Below are 18,411 nucleotides of genomic sequence, written 5' to 3'. Positions count from 1 at the left end.
AATTAGCCCTTAGCTTCGGGGGATTAACAGGGTAAGAGTTGGGGTTATGGGGATAAATGTCGACGTGGACTCAATGGCCTGAGTGGCCTCTTCCATTGCAGTCCACAGCAATGAAGAGTCAGTCATGAATGGCAGAGCACGCTCGATGGGCTGAAAGGTCTACTGCTGCTGCTTCTGTTGTCTGTTTCTATGAAAAGTTATCCTCTCTTTTGGACAAAGCCTTGGGCTCCCAGACAAGTTTCCTCAACAAACAGAAAGCATTCTGATCTGCGTATGTGTGTGTCTATATATGTGTATGTGTGTGTACATGTGTGTGTGTACATGTGCATCGGTGTGTATGTGTAGCTGTGTTACGTGTGTGTACATGTGTGCCTCTGTATATGTGTGTACACGTGTCTGTGTGCACAAATGCGTCTCTGCGTACATGTGCGTATACATTTCTGTAGAGCTCTCCCCACCCTCGCTCCCCCGCTCTAACGGTCACCTGATTCAAATCCCAACCGTTCCCCGCCGAGCGCGCGCCGTCTCGCAGCTCACGTGACGCCATTTCCGATGCGCGTGCGGGTGTGGTGACGTCAGTTGGGGGCGTGCCCTCAGGGTGGAGGGAGAAACAGGCACACACACACACACACACACAGGGAGGGAGCGGGCAGCGGCATGGCCTCAGGCAGCGGCACCCGCCCCGGAACAGGCCCAGGTCCCGGGCCTGGCCACAGCGGCACCCGCCCAGGCCCCGGCGCCGACAGGAGCTGCGTCCTGTGCTGCCAGGAGTTGGAGATCTTCGCCGTCGGCAAGTGCGACCACCCGGTGTGTTTCCGCTGCTCCACCAAGATGCGGGCCCTGTGCGGCCAGCGCTACTGCGCCGTGTGCCGCCTGGAGCTCGACCAGGTAAAGAGGCCGCCGGGGGAAGGACCGGATGGATAGACGGACGGGCGGGCGAGTGAGCGGAGAGAGAGAGAGCGAGCAGGCCCCGGTCTCGGGCAGAGCCTGAGGCCTCCTCATTGCACTGTGTGTGTGTGTGTGGGCGGGCCGGGGGGAGGTCAGAGTCCGCGGGCCGTAATCAAGAGGCGCCTCACACCCCGGAGTCCATCTCCACAACACTCCACCCTGGGGTCCCTCTCCACACACCACCCCATCATACCAGGGTCCCCGCTGCCACCCTAGTGTCCCTCTCCACACCCTCTCCCCACTCCAGCCTCCACCCCACTCTTCTCCCCCTGCCACCCAAGGGTGCCTTCATTCCTCTGCCACGCTAGGGTCCCTCTCCACACCTTCCCCTCTACCACCCCAGGGTCCCCTTCCGCACCCTCGCCCCTCTCTGCCACCCCAGAGTCCCCTTCCGCATCCTCGCCCCTCTCTGCCACCCCAGAGTCCCCTTCCGCATCCTCGCCCCTCTGTGCCACCCCAGAGTCCCCTTCCGCATCCTCGCCCCTCTGTGCCACCCCAGGGTCCCCTTCCGCATCCTCGCCCCTCTCTGCCACCCCAGAGTCCCCTTCCGCATCCTCGCCCCTCTCTGCCACCCCAGAGTCCCCTTCCGCATCCTCGCCCCTCTCTGCCACCCCCAGGGTACCCTTCCGCATCCTCACCCCTCTGTGCCACCCCAGGGTCCCCTTCTGCATCCTCGCCCCTCTGTGCCACCCCAGGGTCCCCTTCCGCATCCTTGCCCCTCTGTGCCACCCCAGGGTCCCCTTCCGCATCCTCGCCCCTCTGTGCCACCCCAGGGTCCCCTTCCGCATCCTCGCCCCTCTGTGCCACCCCAGGGTCCCCTTCCGCATCCTCGCCCCTCTGTGCCACCCCAGGGTCCCCTTCCGCATCCTCGCCCCTCTGTGCCACCCCAGGGTCCCCTTCCGCATCCTCGCCCCTCTGTGCCACCCCAGGGTCCCCTTCCGCATCCTCGCCCCTCTGTGCCACCCCAGGGTCCCCTTCCGCATCCTCGCCCCTCTGTGCCACCCCAGGGTCCCCTTCCGCATCCTTGCCCCTCTGTGCCACCCCAGGGTCCCCTTCCGCATCCTTGCCCCTCTGTGCCACCCCAGGGTCCCCTTCTGCATCCTCGCCCCTCTGTGCCACCCCAGGGTCCCCTTCCGCATCCTCGCCCCTCTGTGCCACCCCAGGGTCCCCTTCCGCATCCTCGCCCCTCTGTGCCACCCCAGGGTCCCCTTCCGCATCCTCGCCCCTCTGTGCCACCCCAGGGTCCCCTTCCGCATCCTCGCCCCTCTGTGCCACCCCAGGGTCCCCTTCCGCATCCTCGCCCCTCTGTGCCACCCCAGGGTCCACGTCCCCCTGCCATCCAGGATCCCTCTCCAATCCACGGTCCCCCAGCCCTGGCTTCCTCTCTTCTCTGCTTACTCCAGCCCCAGGGCCCGAGATGCGCCTAGTCAAGTGGAGTCTCCATGTTGGCAATTGTTACCACACTTAGTTCTCTAAATGGAGATCACTCTCTCTCTTTGTTCTGTCACTGTTTCCAAAGGCGGTGCTGTACATTAGGAGGAGGTAGTCAAAGGAGGAGTGAGCATTCTCTTGCCGCCAGGCTTTTTTGCTTCTGAGATTGCCAGTCTCTCCAACCATCAGGATCTTAAGTGGGGGTGCCTGATGTGCTTTACCTGTGGCTTGTTACTGTGACCCTGTGCCCTTTTTCTTTGCTGTGTGTGTGGAAGTTTGGCAATGGTTCAACATTACTGGAGTGCAGTGTCATGTTAACAAGGATGGACTTTCAAAATGCACTTTGTTTCTCATTACTGCAACTGGAATCAAAATTGCATATTTTGATTTGAAATCACAGGATGTTGAAACTGTATCGGAGGGCAATCGATCTGGATGATTGATGTTTGGGTGGGGCTCTTTGTTAGAATTCAGTCAAAACAATCCCACTGGTCTAATTTTCTCTTTTGCATTTGGATTATTTTGGCTTTTATTAGTTTAGAAACCATAGTTGGCCCCCAAGGCTTAATAACCAGTGTCTGAATTTGTCCGCAAACATTTTGGCCCAATTTTTGCATTGGTGGCAAACACAGTATCAGCTGTTCATTACACGATTTGTTCACAGGCTTGTGATGGGGTTTCTCATGGGAACTTGCAATGATTAGAAATTGTCTTAACATTGTTACATTGACACTGGATTTAAATACTGACTCTAAGAGCATTGTGAAACTTCTGGAGAAGCAGGGCAACTCAGAGCAAGCCCTGATTTGTGTTTAACTGCATGTTTGGTTGCCAGAAGTGGTTCAAGTTAACCTGATAACAGCGATTGCTGATGAGCTCATTGTTTTCTTTATTACAGAATCTTAGCTGCTGTGTACACCATTGAATGTAAATTTTACTAATACGAATACTCAATACTGTTTTACCTTTGTTCCGTGCAGGTTGCGTTTATGAAGAAAATTGCCCCATTTTCAACCATAGCAACTCATCAGTTCCATCATGAAAAGAAATTTGATATTTATATTGCCGATGGGAGGATTCATGCCCAGTTTAGGTATTATTTTCTTATTTCTAAATATGGAACGGTAACCTACTGGACAACACACAGGCGGTTCAAATCTTAATCCTGTTTGTCTATATAAAAACCTTTATTTGCTAACTTTAAAGAACTATGAGGGAATTTTTAATCCCCAGATCACAAGCTTGGATATTTTCTCCTTCCTGGGGACATTAAATCAAATGCAGAGGAAAATTTAACAGGACGGGGAAGTATATTTCCATCCCATATAAAGTGGATAGAAAATTGCACACCTTGAATTAATTTCCAACCTGCACTGCTTGGTTCTGTCCCCTATACCCTCGTTTGAACAAGAATAGAAATGTGTTCCCTATGAATTTTGTATTGAATGTTGCACAGAAATAGGCCATTTGGCCCTAACGGTTCATCTCCACTTGGGGGCTCCTATCTTTCTTCATCTAAATTTATAATCCTAACCATCTATTCCATTTTTCATGTAATTGCCTTCCCTTGAAATCCACCCATTGTTATTTACTTCAACCGCTCGATTCTTCTAAGTTGCAAAGAACGTGGAACCGTTCTGCTCAATCTTTTCTTGTAGGAAAGCCCCCACATACTGGGGATCAATCCAGTGAAGCTTTGTTGCCCCACTTGTCAGGAAAGTACAGCTTTCCTTTGGAGAGGAGACCAAAATAGCATAGTTCTTTAGATGTGATTTGGCCAAAGCCATGTATAATTGCAGCAAAATGAACGTACTCCAACCCTCTGGCATTAAAGGCTAATGTGCCATATGTCTTCCTAATTGCCTACTCTACATTGAAAGTTTCTGTGATTCGTGACCAAGGACCCACACGTCTCTCTGGATCACAGCCCTGGCTATCCGAAAGCTATCACTTCCCCTCTTTCCCTACGTATTTTGAAATTTATTTTCCATTTGGAAAATTTATTTACTTCCATCTTAAATATAATTGTGGACTGCTATAGAGCCATAGAATCTACTATGTAGAAAAAGTCTATCTGGCAATCTCTCACCGTAAGAGCACCCCACCAAGTCCCTGTCCTGTTCGTGTAACCCTGCTCATTTAGCATTGTCAATCCATCTAATCACATCTTTGGACTGTGGGAGAAAACTGGAGCACCCAGAGGAAACCCACGCAGACAAGGGGAGAATGAGCAAACTCCACATACGACAGTCACCAGGACTGGAATGGAACCTGTGTTCCTGGCACTGAGGTAGCAGTGCTAACCACTGTGCCACAAGTTTCTAGTAAGGGAAAAACCTTAATCTCCTAACTTTTTTGAGTGATCACTAAATTAGTGACATTGGGTAACTCAATACCTAATTTTCTACAACTTAAAATGCTTAAGGCATTTTATTGCTATCATCCAGATTTTCAATTTGTTGCAAAAGGATCATAAAGACTAAATGGATGTTAAATGCATTCAGAAGTCTTTTGACAAAGTCCCATAAGAGATTAGCATGTAAAATTAGAGTATGGGGTAGGGTTAGTGTGTTGAGATGGAGAGAAAACTGGCAGACAAAGTGGGAATAAATGAGTCTTTTTCTAAATGGCAGGCAATGACTCGTGGGATACTGCAGGGATCAGTGCTGGGACCCCAGTTGTTCATTATGCGTGTTAATGATTTAGATGAGGGAGCTAAATGTAGTATCTCCAAATTGGCATACAACATAAAGCTGGGTGAGCTGCAAGGAGGATGCAGAGATCCTTCAGTGTGATTTGGACAAGTTGAGTGAGTGGGCAAATGAATGGCAGAAGCAGTACAGTTTTGTTAAAGGTGAAATTATCCAGTTGGGTAGCAAAAACGGGAAGATAGATCACCGTCTGGCCATAAGTTGAGAGGGAATGTGGAACTAGACCTGGGAGTCCTTTTACACCAGTCACTGAAGGTAAGTATGTTGGTGCAGCAGGAGTAACCAAAGGCAAATAGCATGTTGCCTTTCATGGCGAGAGGATTAGAATGCAGGATATACAATTCTTTATGGTACAGAAGGAGGCCATTCAACCGATCAAGCCTACTATGACAACAAGCCACCAGGCCCTATCCCTGCAACCCAACGTATTTACTCCACTCATCCCCCTGGCACTAAGGAGCGATCAATCTAACCCACTGTGGGTTAGACTGTAGGAGGAACCCCACGAAGACACGGGTAGAATGTGCAAACTCCACACTGACAGTCACCTGATGCTGGAATCGAACCCGGATCCCTGGCGCTACGAGGTAGCAGTGCTAACCACTGTGCCACTGTGTTGCACATGTCTTGCTAAAATTATACAAGACCTCGGTGAGGCCACGCATGGATTATTGTGTGCAATTTTGGTCTTACCTGAGCAACAATATTCTTGCTGTACAGGGAGTGCAGTGAAGGTTTACCGAACGGCTTTTTGCTCCTGTTTTCTGTATTTCTATGTTAAGACTTGGGCATAAAATAAAATGCATTGCAACTTGTAGATTTTTCTACAGAATTAGGAAATCAATATGGGATTCCAAAGTTGGTCTTTAAAAAAAAAACACAAAACATTTCCCCGAGTTCACCTGAATGTTGTACTTGGGTCACTGATTATGAAATATCACATTACGCAATGATTGAACATATTTTACAGCTTTATTGTTTGGAGAACATTAAGCTGAATAAATCAGCCATAGATGCTTTGCATTTACATCATCAACTTATGGAGCACCTTCAATGCAATTGAATGTCCCAAGGCTACAAAAATGCTATAAAGCAGAATTTGGCGCCAATCCATATCAGCCAACATTTGTGCAGTTGACCAAAAGCTTGGTTTTAAGGCAGAGGGGTTTACGGAGGGCTTTCCAAAGCTTAGGTTTTGCTGCTGTTCCTTTCTGTAATTTAATACTAAACTTCTATGCGTTTCAGGAAACAAAAATAAGATTAAATTATAAACTCGCTTTGAGTCTTAATTTGATTATTTTTAGGAAACTTCTGCAACATGACTGCCCGGTGTGTGCTGAGTCAAGGCCATTTAATACTTTTGAGGACCTAGAGCATCACATGAGGAAGCAACATGAGATGTTCAGCTGTAAGCTTTGTGTGAGACACCTCCAGGTAAGTTTTCTGCCTTTCAAAATTAGTTCTCTGGTAATGTTAATCATTTGTATAGCTCTGTGTATCAGTCATATTTCTTTCATGTATATTGTATTTTGTTCAGTAGGTATCAGTTTGCAAACCAATGTGCAGTATATTTTGAAAAATTAACTTTTACCCAGCAGGATATAGCAAACTTTGCTTTTATTGTTATATTTTCAGATTGCGGTATAACAATTTTTTTTGGTATCATTATCCAAAATTACAAAACTAAATATTTTCCTAAAGCTTTGTCGAACTTCTGGATGCCAATGTTCAGCTTGACTACGAAAGAAACATTTTGGAAATTTGTCTTTCAATGGAAATGAGTTATAAAAAGTACAGTTGTTAAATACTCTGGGTTTCTTTTTGGGGAGCGACTCTCCTGACTTCCCAAGGAATGTCCACTATCTGTGAAACGTAAATCAAGGATGTGATGGAATACTCTTCACTTGCCTGAATGAGTAAAGTACAAACAACAGGCAAGAAGCTCGACACCATCCAGGATAAAGCAGTCTGCTTGAATGGTATCCCTCCATCACATTAAACATTTGCTTCCTCTGTGTGCCATTGACAGTGTGCACTGCAGCATCTCACCATGTCTCCTTCTGCAGCTCCAAACCTGTGATCCCCAGCACCTAGAGTAGCAGATGCATGGGAATATCACAGCCTGTTAACATCCCCCTCCAAATCACACACCATTCTGACTTGGAAACATATTGTCATTCCTTCATTGTTGCTGGGTCAGAATCCTCAAATTCCCTCTAACACCATTGTGGATGTATCTGCACCACACGACTGCAACAATCCAAGAAAGCAACTCACCACCACGTTCTCGAGTGCATTTAGCAACGGGCAATAAATGTTGGCATAGCTAACATCACCCAACGCTCCATTTACAAATTTTATGAAGTACTGAAATATACCGATCAGGTTTTGTTTTTAAAACTATCAAATTGTTGTCTTGCTGATATTTTTGACAAGGAAATCTGCATAGCTTTGACTTTGGTACCTTTCCTGTAAGATATTTTTGGCATTTTGTTGACCTGAAGTTCAGTGCTCTGATGTGTTTTTGACTTGTGTTGTTTATATGTTCTTGAGTGTAGTCTGTCATAGTGGAATGTACAATTTTTTTTGACACTTTCTTCACAAATGCTAAAATTAAACTACTATTATTGGACAGCTTTCCTTTTCAAATTTGTCTTGTAATCGTAAGCCTGTCTAACAGCACTAAATCTGGCCATTATCGAGATATTGTACTTAGAGCAGTTTGAGTACTGCTATATAGTGATTCGCTAACACTGATTTACCTTTAATCTCTATATTCCATTCATACCACCAATAATCATAGTAAAACATATATACGAGAGACAAGGGAAAATAACATGGACCCATCAAAGTGTTTAGCCCTTCTATTTTCTACTTACCCTGCCACCATGGTTATATTGCCCTCCATAAACTCAAATCGCATTCCCCATAACCAGTAGTTACCAAGATAATATATTCCAGAATATCATAGACATAGGTGAATCACTTTCGCACATTCCATGGCCCTCGTTATCTATGAAGATGTCCTTGACTTAGATCCCCTCAGATACATTCCATTCTCAGCAGAAAGCTGTATTAATTCATTAGGCTGTAGTCTCAGACAGCTCACTGTTGAGGTACTTGGGTGGTATAAGCTCTTGGTTTCTCTATAATGTCAGATACATTGCTTGGATGTGTACAAAGGAACACTGGTTCTTTAAGGAATCCCCTGAAGTCACTGGATTATTACTGTGATTGTACATGGCTGGTACAAGAGTATACTGGATAAAGTGGCCGCTTTCTATTGCTGTGATATGTCAAACAAAATTAGGTCATTGGGATAAAACGTTTTTCTCCTCTTTCAGATTTTTACTTATGAACGCAAATGGTACAGTCGGAAAGATCTTGCACGCCATCGAATTCACGGTGACCCGGACGATACTTCACATCGTGGGCATCCTTTATGTAAATTCTGTGATGATCGTTATTTGGATAATGATGAACTGCTAAAACATTTAAGAAGGGACCACTATTTCTGTCACTTCTGTGATTCAGATGGTGCTCAAGAATATTACAGGTGAGTAGGGGAAAAACGTGCAGATTTTGGATGCTGTTCCACAAGTCATAAACGCATAATGAAGAGTAACGGTGAATCGGTTTATTGACGAAGGAACTTTGCTATAAATTGTGGAGGTAGTAATGTGATGCATTAATTTAATACGCTTTACCTTTGGTAATCTGGGTTATAATTCATGTCAGACTAAAAGGATGAGTGCCCCAAATAAAATTGAGTAGTTTTCATCCGGTTATTAGCAGATAGATGTTCCCAGCACAGAACTGTTTGTAGCTTGACAGCCTAATTTGAGGTCCCCAAATTCTCCGCTTTGATTTGCGGGGGGGGGCATGGTGACATAGTGGTTAGCACTGCAGCCTTGCAGCTCCAGGGACTCGGGTTCAATTCTCAGCTTGGATCACTGTGTGTGGAGTTTGCACATTGTCCCCGTATCTCGTTAGGTTTCCTTCGGGTGCTCCAATTTCTTCCCGTGGTCCAAAGATGTGCAGGCTAGGTGGATTGGCCATGCCAAATTGCCACTTAGTGTCGGGAGACTAGCTAGCTTGGGTAAATGCAGGGGGTTATGGGGATGGGGCCTGGGTGGGATTGTGTTTGGTGCAGACTCGATGGATTGGATGGTGTCCTTTGGCACTGTAGGATTCTATGACCACAAAGGTGACGAATGGGAAATAGAAGTGTCATATCAATAATTTGAAATTCCTGTTGAACTTTTACCCAGATCTTCACGTTTGCTGACATGGATTACTTCAAATCAGAAATAAATCTTCTATCGAGCTGGTTTCCTTATTGAAATTCAGAGTCACCGGGCTGTTGTAATAAAAGAAATAACATCACCAATCCATCAGTTGTAGTTGACAAAAAACATTAAACTAAAATTCAAATCTTGAAATAGTACATTTCAATGATTTTCTTCCCTAATTTTTTCCCTTCGCTGAAAGTTGACTTAAGTAAAGGATGAACGGGTGTGGAGGGAGCAGGGGCATCACAACTAAATTCAAATCTGCGCTTGTGTGAGGAGTTTTCCAATCTGACACAGATTGCTAATCAGAGAGCCAGAGACTATGGCTAGATCAGTTTTTGTCCTGTTCTGTTTGATCTGCTAGTCCCAAGAAGCTAATTGTGGAATCCTTTGCTATGACCCTGCTCAATAAGATTGGACATTTGTGATCTGTATGACTTTGATGTTTAGTATTTGAGTTATTGGCAACATTTACTAAAATTGTGAATTGTTTTCCTTTATTGCAGCGATTATGATTATCTTCGTGATCATTTCCGTGAGAAGCACTATCTGTGTGAGGAAGGACGGTGTAATACTGAGCAGTTTACTCATGCCTTTCGCTCAGAAATCGACTACAAAGCTCATAAAGCTGCCTCTCACAGCAAAAGTAGAGCAGAGGCCCGACAGAACAGACAGATAGACCTGCAGTTTAACTATGTTCCTCGGCACCAAAGGCGGAATGAAGGTAATAATTATGCTAACTTCCAAACTAAGTCACCTTGAATTTTCATGCTGTCGTGTATAAGATGAAATTCTGAAGTTGAATACGTGAAATGTTAGAATGTGCTTCAGTTGTCTGGAAAATATCAGTTGTCTCAACTTACCTGGCTGCTTCAGACATCAGTTGTTTCCTCACCTCTTTCTGTGTAATGAAGTTGCATTTTCAGCCCTGCAAAAGGAACTGACATCCTGGAAATTTGGGAAATTGCAGAAATTTTGTGACAAGTGAAAGCTATTGGGCCATTATCCCTGTGCAGGTAGCAGATTCACCGTAGAGGCCGTCTGATCCCTTCTTTGCTGCTCTTTCCTTATACCCATCGTTACCTTTCTAAAAATGTTTTATCTAATTTCCTCTTAAATGGCATTGGCTGGCTTTAATAGCAATCTGTGGCCAATGCTTCATATCCTGATAACTGTGTATGGATAGGCAAGGGGGGAGCTTGTGTGGAAAAATTCCTTCTAATCTTCCTATTTATGCTTCCAGCACTCCACTGAGTTAATGTCCCGTTTGGCAACTAGAAATAATTTTTCTTTATTCTCCAGTATCCTTTCAGGATTTATAACTGTTCTCCACTTAATTTTCTCTCTTCCCATTTAATGCAATTCTAGTTTTATTGAGTCTCAAAACATCATTCCTGATTATTGCCCAAGTGAATCTGCATGAAACCTTTCCATGCACCAATGATTGTTTTGTAATGTAGTGCCTAAAAGAGAGCAAACTTCTCACAGCTCACAACTCAAGCTTAACCAACTACAACTTAATGACTTGCATGGATTCATTATTTACCACATAGATTTATATCTGGAAGTCGTTTATAGGATCCAAAATCTTTCATAGCTCTTTTGTTTCCTCACATTTGCAATTTTGCATCCCACCAGTTAAATTCCAGCCTTTGTTGTAGTTGTCATCACTGCAATAGATTGTGTAAAATAAAAAGGTCTTTTGTGAACAGTTTCTGTGTTCAGTTGTGTCTAAATAAATATGAGCTGCCGTTGGTCTGGAGGTTGCTAGGAAAGTAACAGTATATTCACGACATGCCATTACTAGTGAGCAAAAAGCCAATGATTTTTGGAAGATAAGAGAGACATGAGTTATGATTTTCCACAAATTGCTCGGTGACTTGCATCACTCTGCCATAAACCTCAACAAAACTTTGTGGTGGTGTTGGCAGGGGTTGGGGTTGAAAGACCACTTCATGCCATGGAGTTTCTGGATTTGCACTATTACTGCAGATGAATTTGTCTGCAGCCATTTAAGGCTAGTTTTGTAACAAAGACCCTGCTAATGGTGAGCACAGTCATTAGCACTGCTGGCTCACTGCGTCAGGAAGCTGGGTTCGATTCCTGGTTTGGGTCACTGTCCGTGTGGAGTCTGCATGTTCTCGCAATGTCTGCATGGGTTTCCTCAGGGTGCTCCCTGGTTTCCTCCCACTGTCCAAAAGACATGCTGGTTAGGCGCGTTGGCCGTGCTAAATTCTCCCTCAGTGTATCTGAACAAGTGCCAGAGTGTGGCGATGAGGTGATTTTCACAGTAACTTCATCGTAGCGTTAGAACACAAGAAATAGGAGCAGGAGTAGGCCATCTAGCCCTTCAAGCCTGCCCCGCCATTCAATAAGATCGTGGCTGATCTGAAATGGATCAGTTCCACTTACCCGCCTGCTCCCCGTAACCGTTAGATTTCTAATCGATAAGGGAGTTATCTACCCGTGACTTAAACATATTCAATGAGGTAGCCTCCATCACTTCAATGGGCAGAGAATTCGAGATTCACTACCCTCTGAGTGAAGAAGTTCCTCCTTAACTCTGTTCTAAACTGCACCCCTTTTTTTTTTAAGGCTGTGCCCTCTAGTTCTGGTTTCCTTTCTAAGTGGAAAGAATCTCTCTACCTCTACCCTATCTAGCCCCTTCATTGTCTTTTATGTCTCTATAAGATCCCCCCTCAGCCTTCTAAACTCCAATGAGTACAGGCCCAGTCTATTTAATCTCTCCTCGTAAGCTAACCCCCTCGTCTCCGGTATCAACCTGGTGAACTTTCTCTGTACTCCCTCCAAGGACAATATATCCTTTTGCAAATAAGGGGACTAAAACTACACACAGTACTCCAGTGCCTTGTACGGCTGCAGCAAGACCTCCCTGCTTTTATATTCTATTCCCCTCACGATAAAGGCCAACATTCCATTTGTCTTCTTGACCACCTGCTGCACCTGCAGACTGAGATTTTGCGATTCGTGCGCAGGGATCCCTAGATCCCTCTGCACAGTCACATGCTGCAACTTCTCACCATTTAATGTTGATGTAACCCTAGTGTCTGTTTGAACTTGAAGTAACTTATTTTCAAGTTATGGGCTGACACTTTATTTGAAATATTGTAGTTGTAGGATTTTGAATAGTGGGCAGTGACATTTATGCACAATTACATTCTGCATTTTATTTCAGGCATGGTGAGTGGAGATGATTATGAAGAAGTGGATAGGTTTAATAGAAGAGGAGGCCAAAGCCGAGGACAAAACCGCAGAGGCAGATGGAAATATAATCGGTAATGGGATATATGGTGACTAGAAACCATTTGTGATTAAAATCATCATTTATGAAATTCTCAGTAACATCACAATATATTGCTCTAATTTCAAACAGTTGCTGCATTGAGTACCTTCAATATGTTGGATCTTTAAGACCTTTGTTTCTGTGCCCTTGAATCATCTGTTTAGTTATACCAGCACATGGAGTGAAGTCATTAGTTTTAATTTTCTTGGTGTTAATAGTGTTCTTTCTTTTTGTTCCAGTCTTAGGAGACCAAATTAATTATCAATCAAAAATTCATGCCTGGTGTACTGTAATTTCCGAATACTACCATTCACACCTCGTTCTAATAACTGACATTTTGGGCAGAAACCTGCGTTTACTCAATAGTTGACTGCTTCACTAAGCTCCTTGAATAAATGATTCAAATTGTGAAGTGTTGACTCATCTTTTAACTTAGCCAGTTATTGTTCAATGGTGTTCACTGTACCAGCTGGGATCTCTTTCACTTTTTTGGTTCTGAGTCATCATCAAATAGCTCAGTTGTTCCACTCTTCCAGACCATTATTTCTGCAGTTGCCTATTTATCTTCATTTTACATGTTGATTCTTCCTCTGTGGGTCAAAATGTTTGTCCTCGTGAGACGATGGCTGGATCTGTGTAGTGCTTCACTGCAAAGTTTAGTTGTACGGACCTCCAGTGAGAACGAGATACCCTCTCCAGGTTCAGGCATCCTTGCTGTTTGGCCATATCCTTTCCCTTTAAACCAAATAAAGTAGTTTGTTTACAAAATAATGGGATCTGTAACTATCGCCTTTATATTCTTGCCTGTTGCCATGCACTGAATCCTTCAGGATTGAAATTGGATTGGTCATTGGAAACGGATGGAATATTTTCTATGCCACCCTCATTTGTTATGCCCACTGAGGCATTAACTAAAGCTCGCACAGACCAGTAGTGAATAATTTTGAATGTATGCTGGTTTGAATTGTGGAGAATTGAAGCAATCTTAATTTCTTATAATTGAAAATAAAAGCAGGTCAGGGTATAATGTTGAATTCCTCCTTTAAACGAGAACCAGTGACCTCAGCAATAAAACTTGGAGAGATTCTTAGCACCTCAAAAGAGATGGATCGAGTCATAACCTTGAAGATGATGCACACAATGGTTAGGTGCATTGTTCCCCATGAAATGTAAATTGTTCTAAAACTCAGATGAAGGGGTTGGGTGTCTCAAATATTTTGTTAATTCTTCTTTTGTGACTAAACAATGATCATTTGGTTTTGTAGAGAGGAGGAAGATCGTGAGGTTGCTGCGGCTGTTCGAGCATCAATAGCAGCACGAAGGCAAGAGGAAAAGAAGCAAGCTGCTTCAAAAAAAGAAACTGACGATGGCAAAAATAGCCAGAGTGAAAAGGAGATGGACGATGCAAGTAATGCCAAGAATACGGTTAGAGCGTCCAGTGAAACTACAGGTTTGTATTAGTTTTACTTCTATTTACTATAGGACAAAGACAGTGTATGACTGGTTTTAATTTGCCAGTACCACATATAGATTCTATCACTGTTAGTGAGCCTGTCAACTGAATAGGGATAATGACAGGAACACAACAATAATGACAGGCCAGAGGGTGAAAATTCTGCAGCAAGTAACTCACCACCTGACTTCCCAGTGCCTGTCTGCCATTTACAAGGCACATGTCAGGAGTGTGATGGAAAATCTCCACTTGCCTGGATGAATGCCGTTCCAACTGCACCCTATCCGCCATCGCGACCACAAACACTCGTGGCAGCAATGTGGACCATATGCAAGAAGCACGGCAGTAACTCACCAAGGCTCCTTCATGAGCACCTTTCAAACCTGCAACCTCTATCCCAGAGAAGGACAAGGAAGTGTGCTTGGAGCACCACCACCTACAAGTTTCCCTTCAAGTGACGTGTCGTCACCATTAGAACTATATTGCTACTCCTTCACTGGTTAATGAAATGGAAATGTGGGACAATACACAGAGGTTCTGGATAAAGGTGTTAGTTGGTACTGGTCTTGAAGTGGAATAACACAGGTAACGATGTTCATAGAATCCCTATAGTGCAGAAGGAAGCCATTTGTCCCTCCGACCCTATGCCAATTCTTTGAAGAGTATCTTACCCACGTCCTCTCCCTGTAACCTCACACATTAACTATGATTAATCCATCTACTCTATACACGCTTGGGTAGTAAGGGGCAATTTAGCATGGCCGATCCACCTGGCCTGCACATCTTTGGACTGTGGGAGGAAACCGGAGCACCGAGAGGAAACCCACACAGATATGGGGAAGACGTGCAAATTCCACACAAGTCACTCAAGACCAGAATTGAACCTGAGGCCCTGGGGAAAGAAAATTGACAGCTGGGATGCAAGCTAATAAACAAGGAGATGGTTACTTGCTGAAAGATGACTGATACTGTCGGTGTCTGGCTAACACAGTAAAAATAAATCAGCTCATTGTGTATGGCTTGTGACTAGAGAGTGTACGTGTGTTGGAATTGATGATAAGCCTGTGTAAAATATTTGTTTCTGGCCTGTTCTGATTACCTGCTTGAATGGTTGCATTCTGGAATGGAAGAGCGTTTGGTGAAGGAAGGCTAAATTGAATTTGAACCTGAAAGACAAGGAGAAAGTTCAGAAATGTGGGAGAATCAGGTGGACCACAGTGGCTTTTTGCAAGTTGGATGTTTCTGCAGAAGGTCTCAGCCCACTGTCTTTCTGTGCAGCAAGTAAGGTCAGGACTGGCGTGCTGAATGGGGCTCGTGAACCACACCAGGTGACGCTTAAGAGTTGACCATCATGGCACATAACCATCGTCTTATGAGACAAATGGGTGCCACTGCCATGTTCCTATTTTGCTATACTGGGGAAAGGTTGGAGCTCAGCTAGAGCCATGCTGTTAGAATTGTGGGATTACTAACATCTATTGAAAAGAAAGCCCGTAACAGACTTATTGCATGTTCTTACTGGGTTTTGATGCTTTGTATCTCGGGTCCTTCTTCCTGAAAGGCATGAAAAATTGAGTACTTATTGTCTCAATTTCTTGAACCACCTCCTTCCTCCTGCTCATTGGTACTTTAGTCTGTTTTTTTTACAGTTGAGGTTGGTCTGCAGTTATTGAGATATTCCTGGGCAGTCCGTGTCCTACTTGCAAATAAAAACAAATGCTGGCTGCAGAAAGGAAAGTCTAATCGTTACAAAGTAGATAGCAACCTAAGGGATGGATAATAATTGGTCAAAATATACAGGAAAATTGAAAAATCTGTTGAAGATCAAAATTCTAGCTTGAAAGCTGATGAGGTTTATGTTCATTTGTATTTTTTTAGCTATCCATTATTTAAGATTGGTGCAATACTAGTAGCATTCCTATAGATATCATTCCTTACATCTATTGATGCATATGTATGGAAATAAAATTTAACAAACGTTGTTGGAGAATTGCGTTTGCACTTTGAGGATTTGAATTTAAGTGGAAGAACTTCCCTCTGCTATAACCTCAGCTTTCGAGTGAGTGTGTAAATTTCACAGAATCGCTTACAAATTGATGCTGAACGAATCTCACTGTGTCTATCATTGGTTATCAGAAAATGGATGGGCATTGTAGTTGGGATGTACTTGTTCAGTTGTGGAGGAAGTTTTATATTTCTTCAGACGTGTGCTTTACCTGCCTTGTGGAATTGAGTCCAGTCAGGAAAATGCTCTATTTCATCTACTTTGCTCAACCGTGAGGAGTATTTTTCTTGGGGAGGAAGCACAAATATGGTTTTTCAAAATTATAAATTATGACCAAATAGATTTAAGTTTCAATCATTGTTGGATTTATTTCATTTGGCGTTTACTATGTAACTGTGAAAGTGTGTGAATGAATTAGATTTAATTTGCTTTTATTTAAAGGTACCAAAGAGGCTGTTAAAGGTTCTTCAAAGCAAGAGAATTTGCAAGTACAGAATGCAACTGCTCCACCTAACCCAAGGTAGATAATTGAAGTTGTTCTGCAGTTTTTTTGATATTTGTATATAATTCGAATTTCTTCTGTGAAGATGTCACAATGATTTCATTCTGATTTAATGTTGACACCGTAACCTGTAAGTTTCCCTCCAAGCTGCACACCATCCTCACTTGGAAATATGTCACCATTCCGTCACTATTGCTGGGTCAAAATCTGGGACCTTCCTCCCAAACTGTACTGTGGGTGTACCTACGTCATGTGGACTACAGTGATTTAAGAAGGTAGTTCACCACCACCTCAGAAGCATTAAGTGATGGGTAACAAACATTGGCCTAGCCAGTGATGCCCATATCCCTAGAATGAATAAGGAAAAACATTTCTGCTGTAGCTTAGCAACAATGAGACAAGAGTATTTATGGCATTTCAAGACAGTCAGATGGTACAGAATGGGAGTTCTTTTATTAAAGGAAGTGTAGTACCATAACAAGTTCCTTTGGATTAGGTAGAGGTCCAAACTGATTTGTCAACTTGAATTCAGGTTTTTAAGTTGATCTCTTGATAATACTGGCTGGAAGTCATTATGAGCCAGAAGTTGATCTCTGCATAGCTGAGGCATTTCAGATAAGAAACGGTATCGAGTAGCTAGGTAATGAGGGTGGAGAATTTAATTTGAGCTTCTATGAACGGTGCTGACTTCATTACTGTGTGCTACTTTTCATGGTCCGATCTCCTCGTTGTAGCACAAAACCACTGATATACTCCAGTGTCACATTTTAAGTCCTTCAAATCAAATAACTCTTAAGATACGAATAATGCTTTGACAGTACGTGTTAAAGGAATCTGGCGATGTAGCTTTTTCTATATGTATTTGTTGACAAATGTTCTTTCTCTTGGCAGTTCTAATCATTTGATTCCTGTTCGCTTAAATGAAGAGGAGTTTCCCAGCCTGTCTGCTTCAGCACATGGCAGTACCACAGGCCCCGCACCATCTTATAATTCTGCGGCCAAGAAAAAGGCAACTTTTCAAGAGGAAGACTTTCCTGCCCTCGTGTCTAAAATTAAACAGCAGAAACCCTCAATGTCTACATCTGGATCTGCATGGACTACTGTTCCTGGCAAAAGTGTTTTGAAGACTGTCCATTCCAGCAGCAACAATTCTAATCAAGCTACTAAATCTTTACCGACTCACAGTACCAAAGTAAAGGCAAAAAATAAAGTTGCTTTGAAATCTGATGAGGAGGAAGAGGATGATAGTGGTGGGTTGACAGCTCAGGAGTTCAGAAGTACACCAACAATGTTGGATATCTCTTCTTTGTTAACTACTTCACAGACTGTTTCTAAAGTTGGTAAGAAGAAAAAGATAGGCGGTGAAAAGCCAAGTTTGTCATCGGCTCCAGAGAGTGATACTATAACAAATAAAACCCAAAAAGAGAACGTTCCAGAAATTAAACAAAGTATACCGGTCACTAGTGTGTTGAATGGCCACACTGACAAATTGTGCACTGAAAGTGCAAGTGTATGTACGTTAAAGGAACCGCCAGGTTTTAAGAAATCTGAAGATGCTCCAAGTCCTTTACCAGAAGAAGATTTTCCTGCACTAGGGAATCCAGTTGTACCAAAAATGCCACCTCCGGGTAAGAGTTCTTGGAATGATGGTGCTGTGCTATGCCAATGTGTCCCAGTATGTAAATGAAGTTGGAAATGTATTGGAGCTGAAGTGATCTATCTTTGGTACTGCCTAGAATTATTTACTCTCAGGCATTTTTTAAAT

At 43.6% G+C, this 18,411-nt stretch overlaps 1 protein-coding gene across 2 annotated transcripts in view; it reads left to right on the top strand.

The window, feature by feature from the left end:
* Positions 1 to 626: 626 nt before the first annotated feature.
* The window catches only part of znf598 (zinc finger protein 598), a 36,411-nt gene continuing 18,626 nt past the window's right edge, over positions 627 to 18,411 (top strand). For both annotated transcript variants that reach the window (XR_013888907.1, XM_080206321.1), the window contains exons 1-9: positions 627 to 888; positions 3,360 to 3,472; positions 6,395 to 6,524; positions 8,435 to 8,646; positions 9,889 to 10,106; positions 12,579 to 12,678; positions 13,952 to 14,136; positions 16,586 to 16,664; positions 17,538 to 18,274. Coding sequence is in view for 1 of the 2 variants with exons in the window: in XM_080206321.1 (XP_080062447.1) it covers positions 658 to 888; positions 3,360 to 3,472; positions 6,395 to 6,524; positions 8,435 to 8,646; positions 9,889 to 10,106; positions 12,579 to 12,678; positions 13,952 to 14,136; positions 16,586 to 16,664; positions 17,538 to 18,274 (2,005 nt within the window). In the remaining variant the exon portion in view is untranslated. The remainder of the gene's footprint in view (positions 889 to 3,359; positions 3,473 to 6,394; positions 6,525 to 8,434; positions 8,647 to 9,888; positions 10,107 to 12,578; positions 12,679 to 13,951; positions 14,137 to 16,585; positions 16,665 to 17,537; positions 18,275 to 18,411) is intronic.

This window comes from Carcharhinus amblyrhynchos, chromosome 18 (genome assembly GCF_965287045.1).
Source record: "Carcharhinus amblyrhynchos chromosome 18, sCarAmb.v2.hapA, whole genome shotgun sequence".
NCBI classification, from domain to species: domain Eukaryota; kingdom Metazoa; phylum Chordata; class Chondrichthyes; order Carcharhiniformes; family Carcharhinidae; genus Carcharhinus; species Carcharhinus amblyrhynchos.
Note: the sequence above shows the minus strand (reverse complement) of the source record. Positions and strands in the feature narration are given on the sequence as shown.